At 46.8% G+C, this 23,436-nt stretch overlaps 2 protein-coding genes across 3 annotated transcripts in view; one reads left to right on the top strand and one right to left on the bottom strand.

Moving 5' to 3' along the window:
* The window catches only part of RGL1 (ral guanine nucleotide dissociation stimulator like 1), a gene marked incomplete at its 5' end in the record, with an annotated part of 159,331 nt that extends 156,419 nt beyond the window's left edge, over positions 1-2,912 (top strand). For both annotated transcript variants that reach the window (XM_080825006.1, XM_080825005.1), the window contains one exon: positions 477-2,912. In XM_080825006.1, the coding sequence (XP_080681132.1) occupies positions 477-664 (188 nt within the window). In that variant the 3' untranslated portion in view covers positions 665-2,912. The remainder of the gene's footprint in view (positions 1-476) is intronic.
* Positions 2,913-11,147: 8,235 nt separating this feature from the next.
* The window catches only part of COLGALT2 (collagen beta(1-O)galactosyltransferase 2), a 99,258-nt gene continuing 86,969 nt past the window's right edge, over positions 11,148-23,436 (bottom strand). Inside the window, exons 8-12 of the mRNA XM_080824928.1 lie at positions 22,607-22,713; positions 18,868-19,000; positions 17,629-17,756; positions 13,720-13,926; positions 11,148-12,200 (exon numbers count right to left, since the gene is read on the bottom strand). Of these exons, the coding sequence (XP_080681054.1) occupies positions 11,924-12,200; positions 13,720-13,926; positions 17,629-17,756; positions 18,868-19,000; positions 22,607-22,713 (852 nt within the window). The 3' untranslated portion in view covers positions 11,148-11,923. The remainder of the gene's footprint in view (positions 12,201-13,719; positions 13,927-17,628; positions 17,757-18,867; positions 19,001-22,606; positions 22,714-23,436) is intronic.

Raw genomic sequence — 23,436 nt, 5'->3', positions numbered from 1 at the left:
TTTAAAAAAATATTTCAACATTCCAAGTATCGAGAGTTCTGGAAAAACTTGTAGATTTTTCTTTTCTCCCCCATGTCATTGGACTCTCTCGGTGTCTGAGAAAGGCTGCACGCTAGAGTAGGAAATCGACCATGGGAGGAAGGACGCCCGGGTTGGCGTCCCAGCTCTGCCGTTGACTGGCTACAGTCCTGGGAGTGTCATTCCACGTCGCTTGGCCTTTGTTTTCTACCGTACTTTCTTCTAGCTAAAATAGTCTGCAGTTGATCATCTAGTTCATGGACCAGATTTCTAAGATCATATTTGTACTTCATTTTTTAAAATTGGGATTGAGGAGTCAAGCAAGCCAATGTTGGGGATCGTGGCCATTGCCTGGTTCCATCCACAGCCCAGGGACGCGGGGCCATAGTCCCTGCCTTGTGGCAGTGCTGGGCCGACCTACACCGGCTGACCGTCTTCTCTCTCCTGATCTCTTTCAGAACTCGTGATCCCAGACTCGGCCAACGTCTTTTATGCCATGAACAGCCAAGTGAACTTTGACTTCATTTTACGCAAAAAGAACTCCATGGAAGACCAAGTGAAATTGCGTAGCCGGACCAGCTTGACATTGCCCAGGACAGCTAAACGGGGCTGCTGGAGCAACAGGCACAGCAAAATCACCCTCTGAAGGGAGGGGCCGGGCCCCCTTGCCGGCCAAAGGCAGAGTGGGGCTGAGAACAGGCCGTGGTGATCGCAACGACCATCCAGTGTTAGAGCATCGTGGTGAAGTCAGCAGATATTTATTGAGTACCTCTGGTGTGCAAGGCACTAGGATAGGCATTGTGGGGAAATTGGAGATGAGTTTGACAGTGAAATGGATGAATGTTTCACTGATTTTCTTTGACCTATTTGAGACTGAAATGCAAAATTACCCACTTTTATAAATATATATATGTACACATATTAGGGATGTCTGTGTGTGTGTATATATATATATATATATATAAATATATGAGGGACTTATGGGATATTCTGGACTATGGAAAAATGAATTTGCACAATGGCCTGGGATGTTGAGGTCACTTTTTACAGGGAAATAGAAAGAACTGAAAACTGAGTCTCATACCTTCCAACTCAATAGAATCAATCCTAGGAATACAGAGTGTCCTTTGTGCCAGTATTATAAGAAGTCCAAACCGTATTTATCAAGGGAGAAAAATTCCCTTTTCCAGCAAGTGCCACCAGAACGTCTGAGCGGCAGAGGCCGGGACGGCCACGGCTGAATGAAAGGCCACTTTGGAAAGGGTTTGGATAAGCCGGTGGCTTTCGACCTCTGCCCGCATCTGCTGCCTTCTACGACCCCAGGGGGCAGAGGGCGACAAGGAGGCCCATCTGACCCGCCAGTTCTGCCATCATGACACCTCTGGAGTCAACACAAGCCCGTTTTGATTTCCGGCATTGTGTTCTGCCCCCTCCCCCGACCCCGACAAACAGATCGCAGTCCTGACCGCACAAATAGCCATGCTCTTCGGTACCGTCTCAGCCAGAAGAGAAAGCACAAAAGAACGGTGACTCGTTTGGACTCTTACCCGTCTCGGAATGCCACTACTTCGTTGCCATTTCTGATCGCCGCCTTCTGCATGTAGAACTGTACGTCTGGAGTGTCTCGCCATCTGGATCGTCGTACCTCGCTGTTACGTACAATGTGTTCCTCAGGTGTAGAAATTCCTACTGCGATGGACTCTGTCGGATCATTTTGAGCCTGTGAAGCTTTCTGAACAGCGAGTGCTCTGTCAGTCGCCCCTCAGAAGGTGTTCCCCGCTCATAGCAGCGTCCTGTTTTACCTACTAACCTTTATAGCATTACTGTGCCTAGTCCCGGGGAAAGAAACGGGGCTATGTATATCATCGAGATCATTTCTAATGAGGTACATTTCTTCCAGATGGAATCAATAACATTTTTTTTTTCAGGTCCCCACACTTGCCATCACAGTGTTACTGTTAAATGACATTTTTGTCTCTAGGAACACCATCACCCTCTCCCTTCCAAATTTGAGCTGTGCTGGGGTTTGACCTAAAAAGCCATAATGTGGGATATCAACATGTGTAAGAAGCACTTTCAGAATGTCCTTTTTAAGAAAAAAAAAATCTCAAAATACCCGTTTTTATTCCAAAAATAAAGAGAACCAACCCAGATACGAAGTATAGGTTGTAACATGAAGCTTTTTTTTTTTTCTTTTTCCTGATCCCGTTAAGACGGCTCCCAAAGGTTATGTGAGATTTCTGTCATGTAAATAGCCATATGAAATCTGCAAGAAACACCAGGGAAGTTTAGAGACGTGTGGCGGTGGACCAAAGAATGAGCCAGGAAGGCCTCACATTTCCTTTAGGTCTTTCTAGCAGCTTAGACCATGCATTGGAAGACCGACCAGGTTTCAACTGGTCGAAAAGCACTTTCTTCGGTTTGCAAGGCTCGTCCAATTTGTGCTTCTGTGCTTGGAGGAGAGATCGCCAGGGTGCTAGACATCATGGAGATTGAAGTAAACGTAGCCTCAGCCTGAATTTCTTGGTTTGCAGGTTGCAAAATATTAGGACCGTTGGCCTGGTTTAGGGTGTGGCTGCAAAGACCTACGTGTTGCGCCCGTGTGCTCGCCCTCTGTATTGTACTGTATATGTAGAGTCTAGATTTATATACTGCAATGTAAAAATATATATATATATTTTCCTTTTTTAAAGACAATGGAAATTCCAAGTAGATAAAACATAGCCTCATTTATTTAATGCCACTTTAATGTGTTAAATTTGTTTCCTGGTGGACAGCCGGGTAATGCTTTTAGCTGCTCGCATGCTTGTCTTTCTGCATCTCCGTCGTCTGTTTACCTTTTGGTTAAACTAATAAACTGGTTTGGGACTTGGTTGGCATGTGCTGCCGGACCCCAAGGTATCTGGAGTATTCATCAGGTGGTTCTGGGATCCAGGTGTGTCCGTAAGCTTGTTGGAAGCCCACTGGGGCTCGGCTGGAGGGAGCAGAGGGGAAGCCAGTGGCAGAGTTAGGACGGGATCCTCTCCACTGCTGATGTCACGAGCATTCGAGGGAGAGAGGGACATCCTTAGGAAACTGCAGTCTGCTATGCTGCCTTGCCAGGTTGCTGTTCTTAGGAGTCATGTGGTAGGGGACGCTTGAAGAAAAACCTGATCTTAGGATCCAAGGTAGTCCTTTGCCTCCTTTCCAACAGCCTTTTCCCTGGTCTGCAGTTGCTACCATCTGTGTAATTCCTGAAACCATCCGTGGTGCTGTAGAAGCCGGGAGGGCCTCTATGAGAGGGGGAAGGAAGGTTTTCCCAAAAGACCATCAGAATCAGGCCAGCTTCCCTCAAGAGAAGCACATTATTGTCATTTCATCATATTCCCAAAAAGTTCGCAAAATTATTTCCCTCTGGATTCTTATATGGAGCCAAATCATCAAATTTTCTGGACCCTTGTAGGATTTTGGAGAGAGCCAACTGGGTGTTTTAATCACTGATAATGGGGGGTGGGACAGGAAAAAGAAAAGGGATTTCTATCTCTGGCACTAGGTGACTGTCTTTTCAAGATCATTCTAGAAAACTGGTCCCCTTGTTTTGCCTCTTTCTAGAAACTGGGGTTGGTTACTTTCTGCCCAAAGAAATAGTGTCTTAAAACTTCCTTCTTCGGAGCCTTTTCAAATCCCTCACGCAGCACAAGACCATGAGGAGGCAGACGGTACTGCTCCATCCCTGATAACCGTGATATCAAGAAGGTTGCCTGGTGCCCATCCTCTTGTTCTACAGGTGGCCCTGGTTACAGCAGGTACCCCCACTTCCGCGATGAGAAGGTATTTCCGTCGTGTTTTGCATTCCTGTTTCCTCTAAAATCCCGCTGAGAGCAAAAGACTTCTGGAAGGGAGGACGGGTTAGGCTAGGTTCGGTTGAGCTGAGGTAACATACCATGAAACCTCAGTAACTTAAGACAGTTTTGTGTTTCATCACATCGTGGTATAATGCAAATCAGGCAGCTCTCCTTAGGGACTCTGCCCTCACAGTGGCTCCAGGACCCAGGCAGCGTCCATCTTGCCACCCTTCCATCTCGGGCTTTCCTTCAAGTGACAGTGATGGTGGTGGAGGGAACTCCCACTGTTCCTAACCGCCCCAGACCAAGGTCACGGTGCCACTTCTATGCACAGTCCACTGGCCAGTCTGTGGCCCTGATCTAAGTGCAGGGGCGTGGGGGAGATGTGAGAGAACGTCTGGAGTAGTGGGGGGTGTTAACCATCTCTGCCACAAATCATTAGTAGGGTGCATGGATCTGTCCTCCTTTTCCATTTATGTTTGGAACTCACGGCAATGAGGACTTGAGGTGGGGCTGAATAGAGCAAAGGAAGGGTTGACGAAAGAGAGGAGCTCAAAGGAGAAAGTACCAGAAAAAGTCATTTAATTTTGTCCAGAATTGGACTTAACAAAATTTCTGTTTAGCTTTTTCGCTGCAGCAACCACCAGTTTACATGCTTCTAATTGTGGTTCCCTACTTTGCCTAAACTAGGAGCCACTTTATGGATGTGGTTGTATGTCAAGTTACAAGAAAAATCTAGAAAACTGAAAGTTTACACATAAACCACGAGATAGGCAGATTTAATTCTTACAGGCTCAGATTTTGAAATCCAGGATTTTGGTGTGGTTTCTCAGGACCCAGAAAACTGGGGAAGGAATTCACTTGTTTAACTTTGAGGAATACGGTGAATTTAACATTTCCTTAAGAGTTGAAAGCCAGGGGTACCTGGGTGGCTCAGTGGGTTAAAGCCTCTGCCTTCGGCTCAGGTCATGATCCCAGGGTCCTGGGATTGAGCCCCACAGTGGGCTCTCTGCTCGGTGGGGAGCCTGCTTCCTCTCTCTGCCTGCCTCTCTGCCTCCTCGTGATCTCTGTCTGTCAAAAAAATAAATAAATAAATCTTAAAAAAAAAAAAAAAGTTGAAAGCCATATTCCAAACACAGTCAGTCCCTTCGGATTACAGATAACACGGCCAAGTCCCAGAACTGTCCAGTCAGTGGCCCAAGGTGAGGGGCAGTGCTCTAAATTACCAGAACCCCACTGTGTGCATGCCACACTGGGCACCGAATCCAGAAGGTTCTCCTGACGGATACTCTTCCACAGCCTCCTGGACTGGAAGAGAATGCCTGGAGTCTGTTGGCTCCATCCCCAGCCTTCCGGTGATGGGAATTCACACGAGCTGTCTTGGATCGATGGGCATCTAGTTTCTTTAAAGACCCCAAGGAATGTCCTCCCGCTGCTCAGAGCACGGCTACCTATTTTCGTGAGCCTTATCCCGCCTCGCAGATGAAGAAGCAAAGCCATAAGGGTTAGGATCACACTGAGTTAGATCCCCAGCTACGATTGGAATCCATTTCTGATCCATGAACTTGGCCCCCGCTCCCCCCCCCCCCGCAAACGGGTACGGAGTCTCCTGCAAAAAGCACCAAATGGATGAGGAGCTCAGTGGGAAGTGGGTGTGACCGGGGCTTGGCTGCCATCCAGGAGCTCGGGGTCCCGGCTCGCCTCTCGGTAACCCAGTTACCAGCCCCCAAGTACTTCATCTCCGGCTTCTCAGAAGCAATCATTTTTATTCCCACCACTGTTTGAGCCCAAAGCATCAGTTTGTGATACCGTTCCAATTTCTTACACAAAGGGCACCAATAAATAAATTTTTTTTATAAAGTGAATAAACTTTTCGGCTTGCGGCAGCCATTAAAAAAGAGAAAATCAAGACACCATTTTCAAAATGGGAAAAGCATTCCAAGTGAGACCGTTCGCTCGCCCCAGACATGTATTTGTGATCCCGGTTTATACAACATCTGACACCCACGCCTCCAGCAAAATGTCATCAAGGAACCAGGTTTGGTCCGCTGATGATCGGTATATGAGATGTCATAGGTCTGGGGTTGGTGCAGCCAGCTCCATTGTGTACTGGACTCGGTGTGAGAGAGAGAAACAGACGGAACCGTGAGATGTTAGTGAGAAAAGGAACAGGACAGACTGTGCCCTGCTGGCTTTGCATGGAGCTGGAGGGAGTGGGTCCCAGGCCGCTCACTACCTTACGTATGTCGCTTAATTTAGCTATTGTCTCATCTGAAAAGTAGGGATTGGCAATAAAGGCTCGAGGTTCACACAGCACTAAATTGTACCACCCAGGCCCAGAAAGCACTTTTCACTTTGTCACATACTCCGAGAGTCGGCTGCTGCTCTTCCCAGGAAACTTCTGGCCTAATGTCTCCCCTTCCCTTCAACCCCCCGCCCCAGGGGTGAGCTGCCCCACAGTGCAGATCTGCACAGCCCCAGAGGTGGGATGTGGGGAGTGTGAAGGTACCCTGGAAAGCCTCACCTGCGGCCGCTCTAGGGAGAAGGCCTCCAGGACCCCCAGGGCCCGTCCACAGCCAATGCCCGGGAGCTCACGGAGGCGGGTGGGCCCGGCCGCCATGATGGTGGCCTCTTGGCGGCTGCGCGCTGCCATGGGAGGGGCCTGCTGGTGAGAAGCTGCCGTGTCTGAGCTGGGGGTCCCTCTCGGGAAAGCTCAGCCACCACACAGAGTGGGTGGGGGCTCCCGAGAGGGCCTCCATTGGATTCCTTCTGCAGTTGGGGGACAGTTTTCTTACAGGAAGACCCCACACGCTGCTCCTTTGTCCTCCTTCGTCTGTGCTCACATGGGCCCTGTGCTCTCCCTGGGGAAGGGGTTCTTTGTGCCCATGGGCGTGGGTAGGGATGATTTTGATGCACAAGGAGGCGCTGCTTTTCCACAGGCATGGGGTGGCGGGGTGGGGGATGGGAATCCATCCCAGGGAGGACAGGCATCCGGCCCCTTCCTCTGGTTCCTCTACAAGCCCTTCAGCTCAGCAACTCCTGGGCCGCTGTGAGCGCCCTGTGCTGTCCTGTCTACTCTACACCTCCCCTGCATGCTTTTTCCCTCTGGGTCCCTCCTTCCTTCTCCTGGCAGACGAACCAGCCTCACTTTCTCGGCTGTGGGGCCTGAACTTGTCTCTCGCTCCCCTGTCCTTGCAATTTTCTCCCGGGCTGAGTGTGCCATGGCCTGGAAGCCACCACTACCCTCTCCCCTCAAATTCCCTGTCCCCCCCCCCCCCGCCCCACTCCCCTCGTGCACGGCTTCCTCCCTGGGCCCAGTCTGAACAATCACAGCCCCTTCAAGTCTTCACAGTCAGGGCAGGTGGTTTCCAAAGCAGCTAAGACCCCGCAGATGATACTGTCAGCACTCAGACGTCCCAACTCCTGCCAGGGCCGGGGGTGGGGGTCTTCTCTAAACTGTCAGCTGTGTTGTGGGAGAGGACGGTATGTTGTGGATTATTTTCTAAGCTTCTCTGAAGACCGGAGAGCGCGCCATCCACTGTACTCTGAAGATAAATTTCCCCGGGAGCAAGAGCCCACATGTCTGCCAGCCTCCCCTAGAACGGGAAACAGCAGAGGAACCCCCTCTGGGCCATTGGGGGCTGCAAAGCTGGGCCCCAGAATTGCTCTGACATGAGATTTTATGAAAAATGCCCATTCCAGAGGCAGCCAAACTAAAAAAAAAAAATACAGGGAGGGACATAAAAATAAACCCAGCAAATTAAAAATCAGGACAAAACCAATGCTCAGAGATGATTCTTCATTGTTTCCATCCTTTTTCTAGGCAGGTAAGAGGATGGCGTTGGGCCAGTGCAGCTCAGCTGGTGTCACCCAACGGACCTGAGCAAAGATCATCACAAGAACTAATAAATTTATGGGTGGAAGGAAAATTCCAGGCCATTTTAGGTAAATTCACAGAGCAGAAGGAAGACATTCTCCTGCCAAACCACACATCTTAATGGAGTCACCTGCCTTGGAATCCCATTTAGTGTTGACTAATTCTGTCAATACATTCTTCCTGAAAGTTCACCTAAACTCTTCACGCTGCGATTCAAACCACACCCTCTTATTCTGTGCTCCTGAGAAGAGGGGGCACCATTTTCTGTGTCAGCTACTAGAACACAGGGCACTAAACCCACCATCATCACTTCTCTCTTTTCCAACCAGCCAGAGAGGACTTCCTGGCCACCACGCATCAGACTCTTCAACCTTGCCTCACTGCCCTGTGTCAACTCAAGGCCACAATCAGCCTGTCCACAGACAGACCCCCTCACATGCCACTCTCCTCTCCTGGCCCTCCTCCCTCTGTCACATTTAATCAGACCATCCTGGGGACGGTTCTCTCTAGAATAACAAACCTCACCCCAAAACATAAAACATGGGCATAATGATAATCTCCAGGGCAGCCTGTTGTTTCCTGTCACCCATGACATGCTATTTTCTTATCGAACGACCAGCCTCATTTTGACTTTCCCTTTCTCATTAGTTAACTCCTCAGTGAACTGATTTCTTGTCAATCATGGATATCACTTTTTTTTTTAAAGAAGGCTCCATGCTCAGCACAGAGCCCATCCTGGGGCTCGAACTCACAACCCTGAGATCAACACCTGAGCTGAGATCAAGAGTTAGATGCTCAACTGACTGAGCCACCCAGGCACTCCATCCATGGATATCGCTTCTGGATCTTTTCTCTACCACTTTGTTTACTTGGGGAGAATGTCTCACACTGTAGGAGCCTCTTGGGAAGACTCACCTTTATTTTACACTTCATTTCACCGTAAGGGAAAAGACCCAAGTTTGTAGCTGAATGGGAACTTCTCTTGTTTTGGCACCAACATTTTCCTGGAAACGTCTGCATTATCTTCAGGAAAGAAACCAAACCTAGAATTCCCCCAGAAACAATGGCCTCTGTACTCATGAAAGATGATAACCCAGGGAGGGCAGGTAAGGGACTTGCCCTCGTGATCAGGTCTCCATCTTGCTTCCTGTCACCTGCCCCAAAACAGCCCCGACTTCTCAGAACCTCCAATCCCCCATCACTCCCCAGCAGGCCCCTTCCCAACCCCACACCTTTGCAGTGCCTAGAACGCATCTGAAAAATTTTTTTTGCCCCAGGATCAAGTTCTTTGGCCTTAGATAAGCTGGTATCTTTTGATGAATGGTTAGACTGACTGACAGCACAAAACTATAAGACAGGCCTTCCCGTCCCACCTTCCCACTGGGGACTCCTATCTTTCAGTAGCCTAGAATATTTTTCTGCTTACCCACCTCTACCCAGCAGCCTAAAACAACTCCCATGGACAGGAAGGTCAGTGACCACCTTTTCTTGTCTGCCATGGGGGTGAGCAGCCCTGATGGTCATGTCTGGCCTCCGACATCCTTCGTCCAGAGCACACTGGAAAGATCCAGCAGCGATGGCCATCAGCCGGTGTCAGCAGAACCAGTGAACAATCACAGTGATGAGCTTTTTTTTTTTTTTTTAATTTTTCACCAAGATCTCTAGAAGGCAAGTAGTTTATCATTTCCCCTCACTGCAATGACACAGCGTGACAGACAGTGTAGGATGCTGGGATGCCGGCTCTTTCTCATGTCCCGGAGCTCCTGCAGGAGGCCCCAAGGAGCCCAAAGCAGGACCCGCGCAGTGCGTCCTCTGCAGATTGTAGGTGCTCAGTCCACACTCAGTAGCACCAGCACCACCGAATTCCTCATTGTCCGGAAGATTCCACCTTGGATCCCTAGATCCAGAGAGGGGTCCAGATCGGGATGTCAGACCAGGGTTAACTTCCAGAGGCAAAGAGCAGGTGCCATGGCCGAGGCAAAGGCTTCTGACGCTGCCCAAGTCAAATGACTGAAGACTAGAGGGGAGGCAGGAAGATCAGCGAGGTCAAGGAACCCCGGGACTGTTGAAGAGACGACTCTTTAAAAACAAATGCGGTGTGCGGAGCACAGTGTTCACAACAAAAGAGCACTGCTTGGGATCCCAGACCCGAGCAGGCGGAAGCAAAGGCTGGGCTAACAAAGCCAGAACTTGGTTCACAGTAGAACAGTCCTAATCTAAAATTCTAGAATTTAAGACCGGTATCTTTTAAGAATTCATAAACCCATCAGACCAGCTGACAGCAAAAGGAAAAAAAAAGAATGTTCTCCATTAAACAAAACCACACAAAAGTCAACGCAATCTTTCTCCACCCCCAATCTCCCGACCACCTCCCACCCTCTTAAAAAAATATATCGTGAAAGTCAGGCACACTGGCACGCACGCAGATACGCAAACAAAATACAAAATACCCCAGGAAACCTTAGAGATCACCTAAGTGTTTTTCACTAGCTCCCCAGATGTTCTGTTTTTCTAGGAAAAAAAAAAAGCGTCAGGCTCTGACAGGTATGTCTAAGCGTAAAGACTGAGGTCGGCCAAGATCCCCTTCCTCAGCCTCTTTGCTTACTAGTCAACGGGGAAGAGTATCGACAACAAGTCGAGAACGAGGGCCCAGGCTGGTGTTCCGTGGAAGGCGAGCTGCCTTGTCGTCCCGCAGCCCGGGGGCCCTCACCAGGGAGCGTTAAGCCGGGTTCACGCGGCCACCCTGCCCGTGGGCTCTGCTCCAAAGCGTGAAGCTCAGGGCGGAGTGTGTGGGGAAGCTATTTCTGGAGGCCAAGTCTGACTGCTTGCAGGAGGGCGAACACAAACCTGAGCAAACCGTCGTGAGATATCTGAGGAACACAGACTGTGGAACTGGCAAAGAACACGTAGCCCAACGCTGCACTTTCCAGAAAATCACTCTATGAGGAAAGCGGGGAGGACATCTATCTGCCCGGGAGGCCGATTCCGACAGTTTCCCTGGTCGTTGGCCTAAATCAGTGGAGCAGTCCACTGTTTCTGACCAAGGTCTGTCATCTGAAATGCAAAAGCATTTGTTTCCAGATGGTGAGACTCTCCCGCTCCCCGGGCCTCCCTGAAGAGCCAGGCTGGGAAACGCGGGAGGACCAGATCGCATACTCGCTGCTCCCCGGGGCGCAATGAAAGCTTGAAAGATCTGTTTCTCTGCCTTATCTTACAGGCCTCTCCCCCACGTTTTGTAGAATAAATAATTCAAAATAGAATGAAAAACTCAGGCAAGGACAGTTGCTGGCCTAAAAATGTGCTCTGCCTCTGAACAGTGACTCATAAAAGTCACACTCACAATTCGTTCCCAGGCTCAGGCATGGAGAGGAGAGCGTGACGTGCCGCGGCAGCACAGGGTGCCCTGGGACAGAAGACACCAGCGAGACCCCAGTCCGAACCCTTATATATTAAATTTATCTTCATAAATAGAGCATCCTAACTCAAGTGATCACAATAGAAGGCCAAAGTCTGAGTTCTCGTTTTCCTCAGAGATCTACACAAACCTTCAAACGTCTACTAAACTCTACCCACATGGCAAACTTGACGCCTCTCTAGGAGAGCTTCAGCCGCCATGATAGTCAAAGGCCAAGTCTCAGACAGACCGAAATACCCATCCCTGTTGGGTAACGAGGACTGAGATGAGCAGCTCATGTTGGCTCATGAGAGAATTCCTTTAAACCAACGCCCAATTAATTTGCTTTTAAACGATTTGATCCCCCTCCCTGGAAAACATGTTACATACACAAGGTTTCAAGGTCACACCTATGATATGAAATGGGCCCATGAGACCAATGGATGTGGTCTAGTTGGCTCAGCTGCCTTGCCTGCCCATTTGTTGACTTGATTACCTTTCTCAGGGACGAGTCTCTGGGCCATACTGTTCATCCTTAATGTAGGAAGCAGTATCATACCTATAAAGACCGAAGGGCTAGGTATCTGGGTTGAGGTTTATCTCGATGGTTGCCTTAAAGCCTATCTTCTAGCCATCTTAGGAAATTTGGGTTAAGTTTCCCTCTTATCCTCCCCTGTCAAGAATATATTCATTTTGCTCAATCACAGTAAACCACTTTGGTTAGAGGCCTGTGACCACTACAAGACACCGGAGCAAACAGATGAATAGCCCATTGGAAAAATCGAGGGTGGTGAATCCCTCATGGAGACTTCATAGCTCATCCCTCGAAGGCACCGTGTCCAGGGAGCTTGGCGACGGCAGGGCCTCTGTGTTCTTGGCATTGCGGTGGATATGACCTTGCTTCCGGGACTTCCAGGAATGGGTCCTGTCCCAGTCGGTGGCCACTGTCTCATTGTCCCAGATGGTCGAGGTCTCCGTGTCACTCAGATACCCCGGCTGGCCCGTGTAGTGCGTGGGGTAGATGAGCAAGGGTTCCGCGGAGAAGGCCTTCAGGTCCCTGGATTCGTAATACTCCTTGTACTCAGCTCTGCAAACAAGAGGAGTATGCGTGCGTGAGTGAGGGGCTACGACATTGAGCAAACGGTGCGGGGGCAGAAGAGCAGAGAGGCCGTGCTGGTCATCTCTTAAGTTGTCATGGACATCTCTGATGATTTTTAAAGTTGTGCCCTTTGGGGAAAAGTTTAGTCTGCAAACACAATAGAAGTTTCTTTAAAAGTTTTCAAATGATCTAAACAAACACACAAAAAGAAAGGTTATTTCTGTTGTATTTGGTTGGATTCCTCTAAAAGATGAATTTCAGGTCTCACTCTAAAAGCTAAGAATTAAGCTCTGTCGGACCATCCTGAGAGATAAAGGTGATCACTTTGCAGAAGATGCCCTATTCTTGGATTAATAAATTAGTTGAGATCGGAACAGCAGTGGTGGGAAAAGTCACACAGTTAGGCTTGGAGGCACGCCAACTTGGCTTTGCCTCCCAGCATCCTGTGGGTGTGAAGGGGAGGATGACTCACTCCCCCCTCCCCCATGCGGATTATGCGAGGTGACATCTGTTTGGCTCCTAGCTCAGTTAGTACACTGTAGGTGTTAGCTTCCTGTCTGTCACAGGGATGATGGGTGACCTCCACGCTCCTGCTAGGACATGGATATAAAGTCAGCAGTATTAAAGCAGGTGAGGACATCCATCTTTACCGCGGACAGGGACAAGATAAGCCAGATGCAGGACATGAATTCTTAACCACTAAAATGAAGCCCAGTTAGTAAGGAGATCACCCGGCAACTGGGAGAAGGAGCCAAGGTTAGAACCTGGTCTCCTGCTCCATTAATGAATTTAGGACTTATTGATTGAGAAACTATTAGGGGCAAAGCTGGGATTAGGTTTTCAGGACACGGGGATGTGAGACTGTTCCTGCCTCAGTGAGCTCACAGGTTAGTGGGGAGACTGACAGGTAAACCACACATCCCCATTTCCTTCAAACAAGGCTAGGTCTGAACAAGCTCCTGTGTTAAGGCAACCTTGAGTGTCACCCTGACCGCCTTCTTCCATGGACACCCTGCTCAGGGGCCACCTCCCCTCTCCCTGAGACTCGGACACACCGCTGTGACTGCAGGTCTCACCGTACATCACGAGGACTGCTCATGAGTCTCAATTCCCAGCCAGACTGTGAGCTCTGCAGGGAGTGGGATCCCTGTCTGGCCAACAAGTATACACGATGGACTGAAAAATTAACTGAACGCTTGAAGGTGCTCAGGAAGATGACCTTCACCTTCACCTTCGGGTGTGTGAGTTTATGGAACAATATGTCCGGGTAAACGACACACTGGGTTTATTCCAGAGGATCCCCCCCCAACCCCACCGCCAAGCCTCGGCTTCCCCATCTGTACAAGGGGACAGTCACTCCGGTCAGTCTCTCTGAGTCATGATTAGGGGATGATCATTTAGGAAAGCAGTGCAGCTTTAGAAAACACCACACACTACTGAGAACCCGAGGAGCACGATACATGAGTGGGGTGAGCCCGCGACGGGCAGGCGGTGCGGGGAGACTCACACAGGATGCTTGTTGTACATGACTGGCAGGAACTCGTCCACTGGCAGCATCTTCCCGAAGGGATCAGCTCCAACCAGCTTCTGTGCTCCTTCCAGAGAGATGACGTAGCCCAGCGTCCAGTAGGAGTAGTCGGCTTCGACCAGATTCCCCACGTTGGGCACCGCTTTCTCCGGCTCCTTCACCTGCATCCTCTTCCTGCCGATATAACTAGAAGAGAGCAGATGGAGGAGCACAATCCCAATTTGCATATCAGACATCTGGAAGAACAGAGCACAGGTTTTGCAGATACTTTTGAAAGCTGGGACCAATTGCGCCTTACATCAAAAGTATCACCACAACCTGCATCCGATCACCAATGATGACTGGCACCTTCCGTGAAGGGGGCCATTTTCCTGGCCCCGTTTGCCAACATCCCAACTGCTCCTGCTCCGCACAGTGCTCCAGCCTGGAAGTTCAACTCTAGAGAGACTAAAAGATCCCTCTGATCATTTCCCAAAGACGGTATGGGACTTCCAGCTGTGTTTACAGATGTTGGAAGTAGACCAAAAAAGGGGCAGAGGTGAGATCCTGAGTTTTCAAGTCCCTAGAGTTTCAGCCTTTGATGGTCTCCAGAAAGTTCTCCAGATGCTGGCGGTAAACACAGGACAGAAAAGGCTGTGGGGAAGACACGGTCTACAGTCTACGGTCAAAGACCTTGCAACCTAAGTGGCCCCAAGGGAGTCCTTCCTGGGGAAAATGAGTGACTAAGCCTGCCTGGCTTTCTCTTCCTCACGCACATCTAGCTCTGCCCTCACTTTGCTCTGAGAAAAGCACCCAGGCAGGGCCGGTCCTTCTCCAACAGCTTCTGCAACAGAAGATGTACGCTCGGCTCGGCCGGTCCAGCTTTCCCACAGTCTACTCACGGACCTGTGATCCGCCACCTTTCTCTGGAACCTGCTTGTTTTCCACCTGCCTGGAGCAAACTGAGGAGGGGAGGGCTTCCTGCCTGGGGGTGAAGTTGCTTTCCTCTATTTTGCCTTAAGACACTCTCTTTCAGCATTCAATGGGTTGCTCTTGTCAAGACTTCTCAGGATTCGTAGCATGAGTCGTTGTTCACCTTCTCAGGACACCAAACACAGACCCTCTCAGCCACTGTCCCTTCAGTCCAAACCATCCAGAATTTCTCTCATGGACCATCAGGGGGAAGAGAAGCTCGCACTGAGCGCTTGACAGGGGGCCAGAGGGCCAGGGCCCGAGTTTGTACTCAATGGGTTCGTTGAACATAGTTTAAGTTGAAATTTTAAAATAAAACTGAAGAAGTGTAAAATATTTTTTCCATTACACAAAATAGTTTTGGTAGGACTGCAGTTTATTGCAGCAGCTGAAAACTTAGCATCTAGGCCGAGATGTGTCGTAAGCATAAAATACACACTGGACGTTAAAGATGATGGAAAAGGGCGCCTGGGCGGCGCAGCCAGTTAAGCATCTGACTCTTGGTTTTGGCTCAGGTCATGATCTCAGGGTCCTGAGATCAAGCCCCATGTTGGGCTCCATGTGGGGTGTGGAGCCTACTTGATATTCTCTCTTGCCCTCTCTCTACCTCTCTCTCTCTCTCTCCCTCTCCTTCCCTCTAAAGAAACAAAAAATGAAAAAGCTTTAAAACAGATACAAAAACAAAAAGCAATGTAGACTATCTCATTAATAGTTTTAAAATATCGATTACATGTTAAAGTAATAATATTTAGCGATGTTGGGGTAAATAAAATGTATTATTAAATTCACCTAATGTATTTTTTACCATTGGAATGGGATCACTAGAAATTTTCACATGATGTATGTGGCTCCTGTCATGTTACTGTTGGACAGCACTGCCCTAGATGATTCCAATGGTTTGCTCGACTCTTCCCATTTACTATTTCTTTTTTTGGGAGAAATGTAACATAGCAGCCATGGACAGCTTATCAACTTTCATGTTTTGAGCTTCAGGAACATATGTGTTGTTGTTCATTTTAGAACAGGATAGGTGAGGAGTGCCTGGGTGGCTTAGTCAGTTAGGTGTCTGCTCTTGATTTCAGCTCAGGTCACGATCTCAGCATTGTGAGATCAAGCCCTGTGTTGGGCCTCACACTCAGTGCAGAGTCTGCCTAAGATCCTTTCTCTCCCTCTTGCTTCCCCCCCGCCCCCCACAAAGGCTCGCATCCTTTCTCTGTATCTCTCTTGGAAGGAAGGAAGGGGGGAGGGAGGGAGGGAGAAAAGAAGGAAGGAAGGAAGAAAGAAGAAAAATTTGAAATCACCGTCATTCTTTAATAGTATATAATCAAAATTAATGGCATATTTTGACTTGATCAGTCTGTGAACTTTAAAAAAGATTTTGTTTTGTGTCCCTATCATTCCCTGTATCCATGTCCTTATCCAATCATTCTGCTTTCTTGGATCTGTTGTTTGTTTGTTTTTAAGATTATTTATTTATTTATTTGTCAGAGAGAGAGAGAGCACAAGCAGGGGAGAAACAGGCAGGAGAAGCAGGCTCCCCACTGAGCAAGGAGCCCAACGTGGGACTCGATCCCAGAACCCTGGGATCATGACCTGAGCTGAAGGCAGACGCTTAACTGACTGAGCCGTCCAAGTGTCCCAAATTTGTTGGTTCTTTGTCCCAAGAAATGTACCAGCTAAACCACAGGTGGACAAGGACATGTGTCAGTCATAAGGCTTAGGCTCCCCAAGCCGAGTCCTCTGGTGCCAAGTCTGAAATAAAAGTTGCCTTTACAGGTCCTATGAGCATAAAATGGCTTCCGGGCTCCATGCCCGTGAGGAGCGGCCGCAGGCGGCAGAGCTAGAGACTCAGACTGAGGTTCGGGGACTTCTGGAGGATTACAGGAGCAGACAAGGATCCTAAGGGACAGGGCAGAATCTAATCACACGGCTGACATCTGAGACGGAGCTAGTCTCTTGATACTACACAGTACTGATTTCTGGGTCTATTCCCCATGGGTTAGTTGAGTCACTACTAGGTTTCTTTTGGGCTCAGAATGGTATGTTTTCTGAGAGAACAAGTATTTCACTTGGGCCCATAGCTCAGTTTCCCTCCGAGGATGGGAGGAGTAGGGACAGTTTGTCTGCTGCAGCCACTCCAAGGCAACAGGCCCTGATTTGATGAAATTGCCTTTGACACACAGCTGGGAAGCGTACATAATGCTTGGGAACTTTCTGCCTCACTGGAGAGAAGTACAAAGTGTCATTTGGTTTAAAAAGAAAGAGAGAGGGAGGGAGGGAGAGGGAGGGAGAGGAAGGGTCAGGGAGGGTGAGAGAAAGAGAGAGAGACTTACGTCCCAGGATGGCTATCAGAGCATCAATAAATGTCAATTCAGAACCAGCATTACCTTGGTAAGCCCGATTTTCCTATGACGAGCTCTGGCCCTCCACCGAACCCAGCTCAGTGTTCTTACTGTTTGCACACTTCCCTTCCCAAGAGAGGCACTCTCGTGCTGACCTTCAGCCCCCAGACTGTCAAGAGGCTACAGAGGAAACCTGCTCTCAAGTGTGACACAGGACTCTTGCCCTTGAATGAATGCCTCCCCCTCTCTCTTCCCACTTCTCCAGGCACCTGCTGCCTCACTGGGGGTGGTGGTGGGGGAGGGTCTGCTGTGCTCCCCCACCAGCACTCAGTCTGAAGACCCATGACCAGCAGGCAGGCTCCCGGTCTCCCAAAGAATCTCCCACAGTTTCTTTCTCAGCCCACAGAGTAGACAGATCCAGAAACCGGGGGCTACCGTCCACTCACTTCCTGTTTGTGGGAACATCTGCGGAGAGAAAGTCAGGCAATGGAAGCGGGAGCTGTGTCTCCTATCAGCTGGGGAGGCGGGGCTTGCTGCCCCTTGCATAGGACTGAATCCTCTCAGTGCTCTGGGATAAGCCTGTCTTGTCACTCACATCAGTTCCCAGTCCAGCTGAGCCCGGTCAATGTCATCCATCAGCTTCATCAGCTTCTTCTTGAACTGATGCTCGAAGCGCACGTCATCTTCAATAACCAGGGTCTTCTCCAGCTCTCGGTCGATCACCTGTAGAGGTCATCAGTGGGAAGAGACCTCATGAGAAGTCCGGTGCCTATTTTTTATTAAGGTAAGTATATATTAAAATGTCGAGAAGACAGTAGGAGAGTAGGTAATAGCTCATTACTGGAGTCTAAGCAAATGCCATCAGGGGTAGATTGGATAAATAAACTGGGGTTTGCTTTCCCCAATGAGGATGTACGATCTATAACCAAATGCTACGTTCTAAGATGAACCTCCCAACTGTGGTCCTGGGAGGGTATACCTCAACACCCTGTGGTTCCATTCGTATAAACAGAAGTACAAAAGCAGACAAAACTCTTTTGGGCTGTTAGAAGTCAAGACGGTAATTACCCTTGGGGACTGTTTCCCTAGAAGAAATATGGAAGATGTGCTTCTGGGGTGCTGGTAACCTGTTTCTTGATCAGGGTGCTGGTTGACATGGCTGTATTGTTATCCCATTTGTGAAATTTCACTGCCTATATTTTATGATCTATTTAATTTTGTATTTATCTATTACATTTCACTTAAAGTTTAAAGAAAAAAAAAGATTGGCATAGACTGGGTCATTCAAAGAGGGAAGGCATTCAAGGGGCCCTTCTTTAGGGACTTTCTCTCTTCTTGTGGGAACTGACCCTCAATCAGGAGCCCCACACTCACATACCACCCTCCAAGCCATGAGTTCATGTCCTGGCTTTGCCACTTCTTACATAGACAAGATATTTAATTATTTTCTCTTGGATAAAATGGGCCCATGTGTCCTGATTCACTTCATATGATTTCTGTGTGCCTTCTTGTACGAAATCATTTAATAAATGATGACATGCTAGATACACACAATATAATATCCTTGTCCTACTACGGACAAGGATACACCAAAAGGAGTATGGCCTCCTGAACATGGGTGTCTTCCCTGTCAACATCCCAAGTGGCAACAAGGCCCCTTCTCCTTGTTTGTCGCTGGCCTTGTGTCAGAGAGAGACATGAGGCAACAGAAACTCCTAAGCATACTTCCAGAACAGAATGGGTCCACTTTATATCTGGTCCTAATTCACCTACAAAGTCCCACTTTCCTGCTTCCTCATTACAAAACTGTGTATCTAAATCAAGCACTATTTACCTCTTTCCAGACAGAGTAGTGGCTAAGAAAGCAGCCGATTTCACCCCTGGTGAGAGGCCTAGAGGAGTAGGGATCTCGATATCCGGGCAGCATTTCAATATTCAGGGCCTTCAGCTGGCTTGTGTTGAGTGCTCTGCATGACAGAGAACACGTCTGAAAATTAACAGTTGAGATGTCCCCACTACAGAAGCCAGAAAGAGAGAGCTGAATGGGCCGCAGAGCCCTTCTGCGCATTGAAGAAGACTTCTCATGTTTCCCGTCATTCCTTAGGGAAGGATACAATGATGTCTTATACTTGGTATATCCCTCACAGTTGCCAATGTAGTTCTAAGTATCACCAGTTTTTTGACAGTTTGAAAAGGTATTTTCCTAAGGAAGGACAAGTGGCTAATAACATTAAATACTGGAGGGGATGAGGACAGGAAGAACTGTGTACATGTGCGTGTCCTTTCTTTGGACCTAATTTTCTTTTTTAACTTAAGAACAAAAATAGTAGAGACAATCTTGTGAGCAGAAAGGAGAAGTGACTCACTACATACAAAGTATTCTCAACAAGATTAATAGCTGATTCTCAGAAACCATGGAGGCCAGAAGGCAGTAAGCCGACATCTTCAAAGTGCTACCTGAAAAAGACTGTCAACCAAAAATTCTATATCTAGTCAGACTATCCTTCAAAAATAAAGGAGAAATTAAATTATTTCTACATAAACAAAAGCTGGGGGTTTGTCACTAGAAGATCGGCTCTACAAGAAATACCAAAGGGAGTTCTAAGGCCGATATGAAAAGAAATTATAGAGCGACCTAAATCCATATAAAGAAATAAAGAGCACAGGGACATGTAACCACATAGGTAAATATAAATAATAGTTTAATGTTTTTCACTGATAACTCTTTTTTTCTCTTTAAATTTTCTGATTTAAATTATAGCTGCATAAAGCAAAAATGGTAAGGCTCTGTTATAAGGCTTTTAATATAGAAAGAAGTCATTTGTTTGACAACAATAGAACAAAGGATGGTGAAAAGAATGAAGCAGTATGGAAGCTAAGCTTCTGTAGACCACTGAAATTTGGTGTTTTTTTTTTTCAATCAAGATATAATTGACTTATAACATTATATTAGTGTCAGGTATACACCATAATGACTTGATATTTGTGCATATTATGAAATGATCACCACACTAAGTCTAGTTAATGTCCATCCCCTCACCTAGTTACAAAACTTTTTCTTATGATGACAATTTTTAAGATCTACTCTCTTAGCAACATTCACATATGTGCAATGCATATTGTTAGCCATAGTCACCGTGTGGTACACGACAGCCCCAAGACTTATGTATTTCACAACTGGAAGTTTGTACGTTTTCACCCCTCTCACTCGTGTTATGCAACTTCCAACCCTGCCTCTTGTAATCACCTCTGTCCTCTGTATCTGTGAATATGGGTTTTTTTCTCTTTAGATTCCACATATAAATGAGACCATATGGTATCTATCTTTTTCTGTCTGATTTATTTCACTTAGCATAATGTCCTCAAAAGCCATCTATGTTCTTACAAATGGCAGGCCTTCCTTTGTTACTGGACGAATAATATTTCATTATATATATTGACATACACCACACTTTTTTATCCATGCATCCACTGATAGGACTCTTAGGTTCCTTTTGTAAATAATGTTGCAATGAACATGGGGATACGTATATGGGTTGTTTTTATTTTTTTAGGTTGATTTTTCATTTTCTTTGGATAAATACCCAAAAGTGGAGCCGCTGGGTCATATGATATTTCTATTTCTAATTTTTTGAGGAACCTCCATACTGTTTCCCATAGTGGCTGCACCAGTTTGCATTCCTACCAACAATACATTAGTGTTCCCTTCTTGTTACATCTTTGTCAACAGTTGCTATTTCTCATCTTTTAGATAATGGCCATTCTGATAAGTATGAGGTGATATCTCATTGTGGTTCTGATTTGCATTCCCCTGATAATTAGTGATGTTGAGTACCTTTTAATGTACCTGTTGACCACCAACATGTCTTCTTTAGAAAAATGTATACTTAGAACCTTTGCCCATTTTTAAAATAAAGTTATTTGTTTTTTTTTGTTTATACTACTGAGTTATATGAGTCTTTATATATTCTGGAAATTAATGCCTTATCAGGTATACGATTTGCAAATATTTTCTCCCATTAGGTAAGCTGACTTTTCATTTTGTAGATAATTACTATATTTACTATATAGTAATTACTTACTATATAGTAATTACCAATTTACTATATAGTCCCACTTGTTTATTTTTGCTTTTGGGGTCAAATCCCCCCCCCAAAAAAATTGGCACAACTGATGTGAGGACCTTACCCCCTATGTTTTCTTCTAGGAAGTTTGTATCAATATAAACTAGATTGCTATACACTGAAATGTTAATTGTCATCTCCATGGCAGTCACTGAGAAAATAACTAAAAAAAATATAGTAAAAGAAACAAGAGAATTAAAGTGGTAGAGTAGAAGGTATCTTTTTAACACAAGAAGGCAATAACGAGGAACAGAATGTCAAAAATTTCATAGTATTGTATCTCCGACAAGAGACTTGTATGAAGAACAAATAAAGAACTCTCACAGTTCAACTCACTTCCCTTGGTCCACGGGGCCTATAAATAAAATTTGGGCTCTTAAGTATTTGAAGAAGTGGTTCCCCAATTCCAGTGCACCAAAGAACAGGGCTGCCAGATTTAGCAAGTAAAACATGGAACATCCAGTCAAATTTAAATCCCACATAAACAATGAGTAATTTCTTAGTGTAAGTGAGCCCATGCAATGTTTGGGACAAATTTAACTGAGTGTCCTATATTTTATATTTTAACTGAGTGGGAACCTTACCTAAGAATTTGAGGCTTCTTAAATGCAGATTCCCAGTCCTAGCCCTAGAGATCAGGATTCAGCAGCCCTGGGCTGGGACTCAGGAATCTGCTTAACCCTGGAGACTCTAACATGGGTGTCCAGGCCACATTTTGAGAAACTGATTAAATTCTCCAAAAGTCATAAGCCTCTTCACAATAGCTTCTAGCCATACTCCTTAGAGCCATTCATATTCCAAACTTACATAAAACATGTTTTGCAAAAATCGACGCCTTGAAACAAAGTGTCAAATAAAAGGGCAAAGGAAAGCGAGATAATAAACAACAGCTATAGCAAAACTCTTGAAGGAATTCAACCAAGTCCCCTTTGTGAATTTCCTGCCGTATTCTTGGGAAAGGTGATCAGCCCAGGCAGGCTCTGGCAAGATCTCATGCAACAGGATATACAGGTCATTGTGCATTTCCCCCCATTTATTCTCCTCCCCATTTACTCTCCTCAGGTGGCCCAGGTTTGGCGACTTTGGTCTAAATCAGGCTCTGAAAGCAACTTTAAATGCATTCCTTCCAATATATTATAGGAAGCTGGAAACCACCACAACCATTGCGAAAACCCCAAGGGGGAAGTCACTTCCACGGCAAGCCTTCAGCATAATGAAGACCAGAGTTCGCTGGATGGTGAGTGGATTTCAGGCCTACTCTACCTGGTGAGATTAACTTAAATGCTGCTCTCATTCATAAAGCTTTTCCCAAAGTAGGTTGCATGTGGCGGTTAGAACAGTATTTCTTCTAATGACTCTAGATTCCTCCCGCCGAGCACTAACCCTCTGTCAGAGAGGGCACCTTCCCACTCCAACCACATCTGCAATTCAAGAAAAAACCCAACCCACTTTCCATCCACAGCCTCGACAATCTTGACCTCAATCTCTTGCTCGTACAGGGTGCGTAACATCCGGTCCCGCCTGTCCTTTCTGCGCTTGAGGTTGATCATGAAAATCTAACACAGGGAGGAAAAAGGAAAAGAAACACAGATTATTCAAGTCTTCCTTTAGGCTGTTTGAAAAGTTAAGTAAATGCAAGGACCAAAGTTTTGGTTAGAAGAAGGAGTGGGAAGAAAAAAAAAAAGGAAAACCGTGGTGAAGAAGATCGGTTTATATTTCATATCAAGTCAAATGATATTAATTCAAACAGAATGACTTTCAAAATTGAACCATCTGCAGTGACTTCACCCTCTCTTTGTTTCTCTGATGCTTGTTGGTGGACAGGTTTGCCCTGTTCTTGAGATAGGAAAGTTCACAAAATTATTCTTGAGGAGGCCAACCATGAATTAAACCCCAAACAGAAGACTCAGAGGTAGGAGGCAGTCGGGCACGTGGTTAGACTTATTAGCAGACCCAAGTCTACATCCTGACTGTTATTTACTAAGTATTTGCCTTGGCCCAGTTCCCTCATCTGAAACTGGGATGATCCTGATCCTATCTCATGGGTTCTCAATATTACCTCTTCTGAGTTCTCATATCCATTATAATAAATTTCAAGTCATTCAAAGAATGAGAAAAATCTAGTCTTAATACATTCCTTGCATTTCCAAAGGTTTCAAACAGAATTATCAAGGTCTTAGTGTTGGGAGATTCTTTGCCAGAATTCTTCAACTCCCCTAGAGACAAGGGGATTTTTTGGAAAGAAGTAAAGAAAAGGGGCTCTACTCTTAGAGGCAGCC

This window comes from Martes martes (genome assembly GCF_963455335.1).
Source record: "Martes martes genome assembly, chromosome: 15".
NCBI classification, from domain to species: Eukaryota; Metazoa; Chordata; class Mammalia; order Carnivora; family Mustelidae; genus Martes; species Martes martes.
This window is presented reverse-complemented; position numbering and strand designations above follow the sequence as displayed.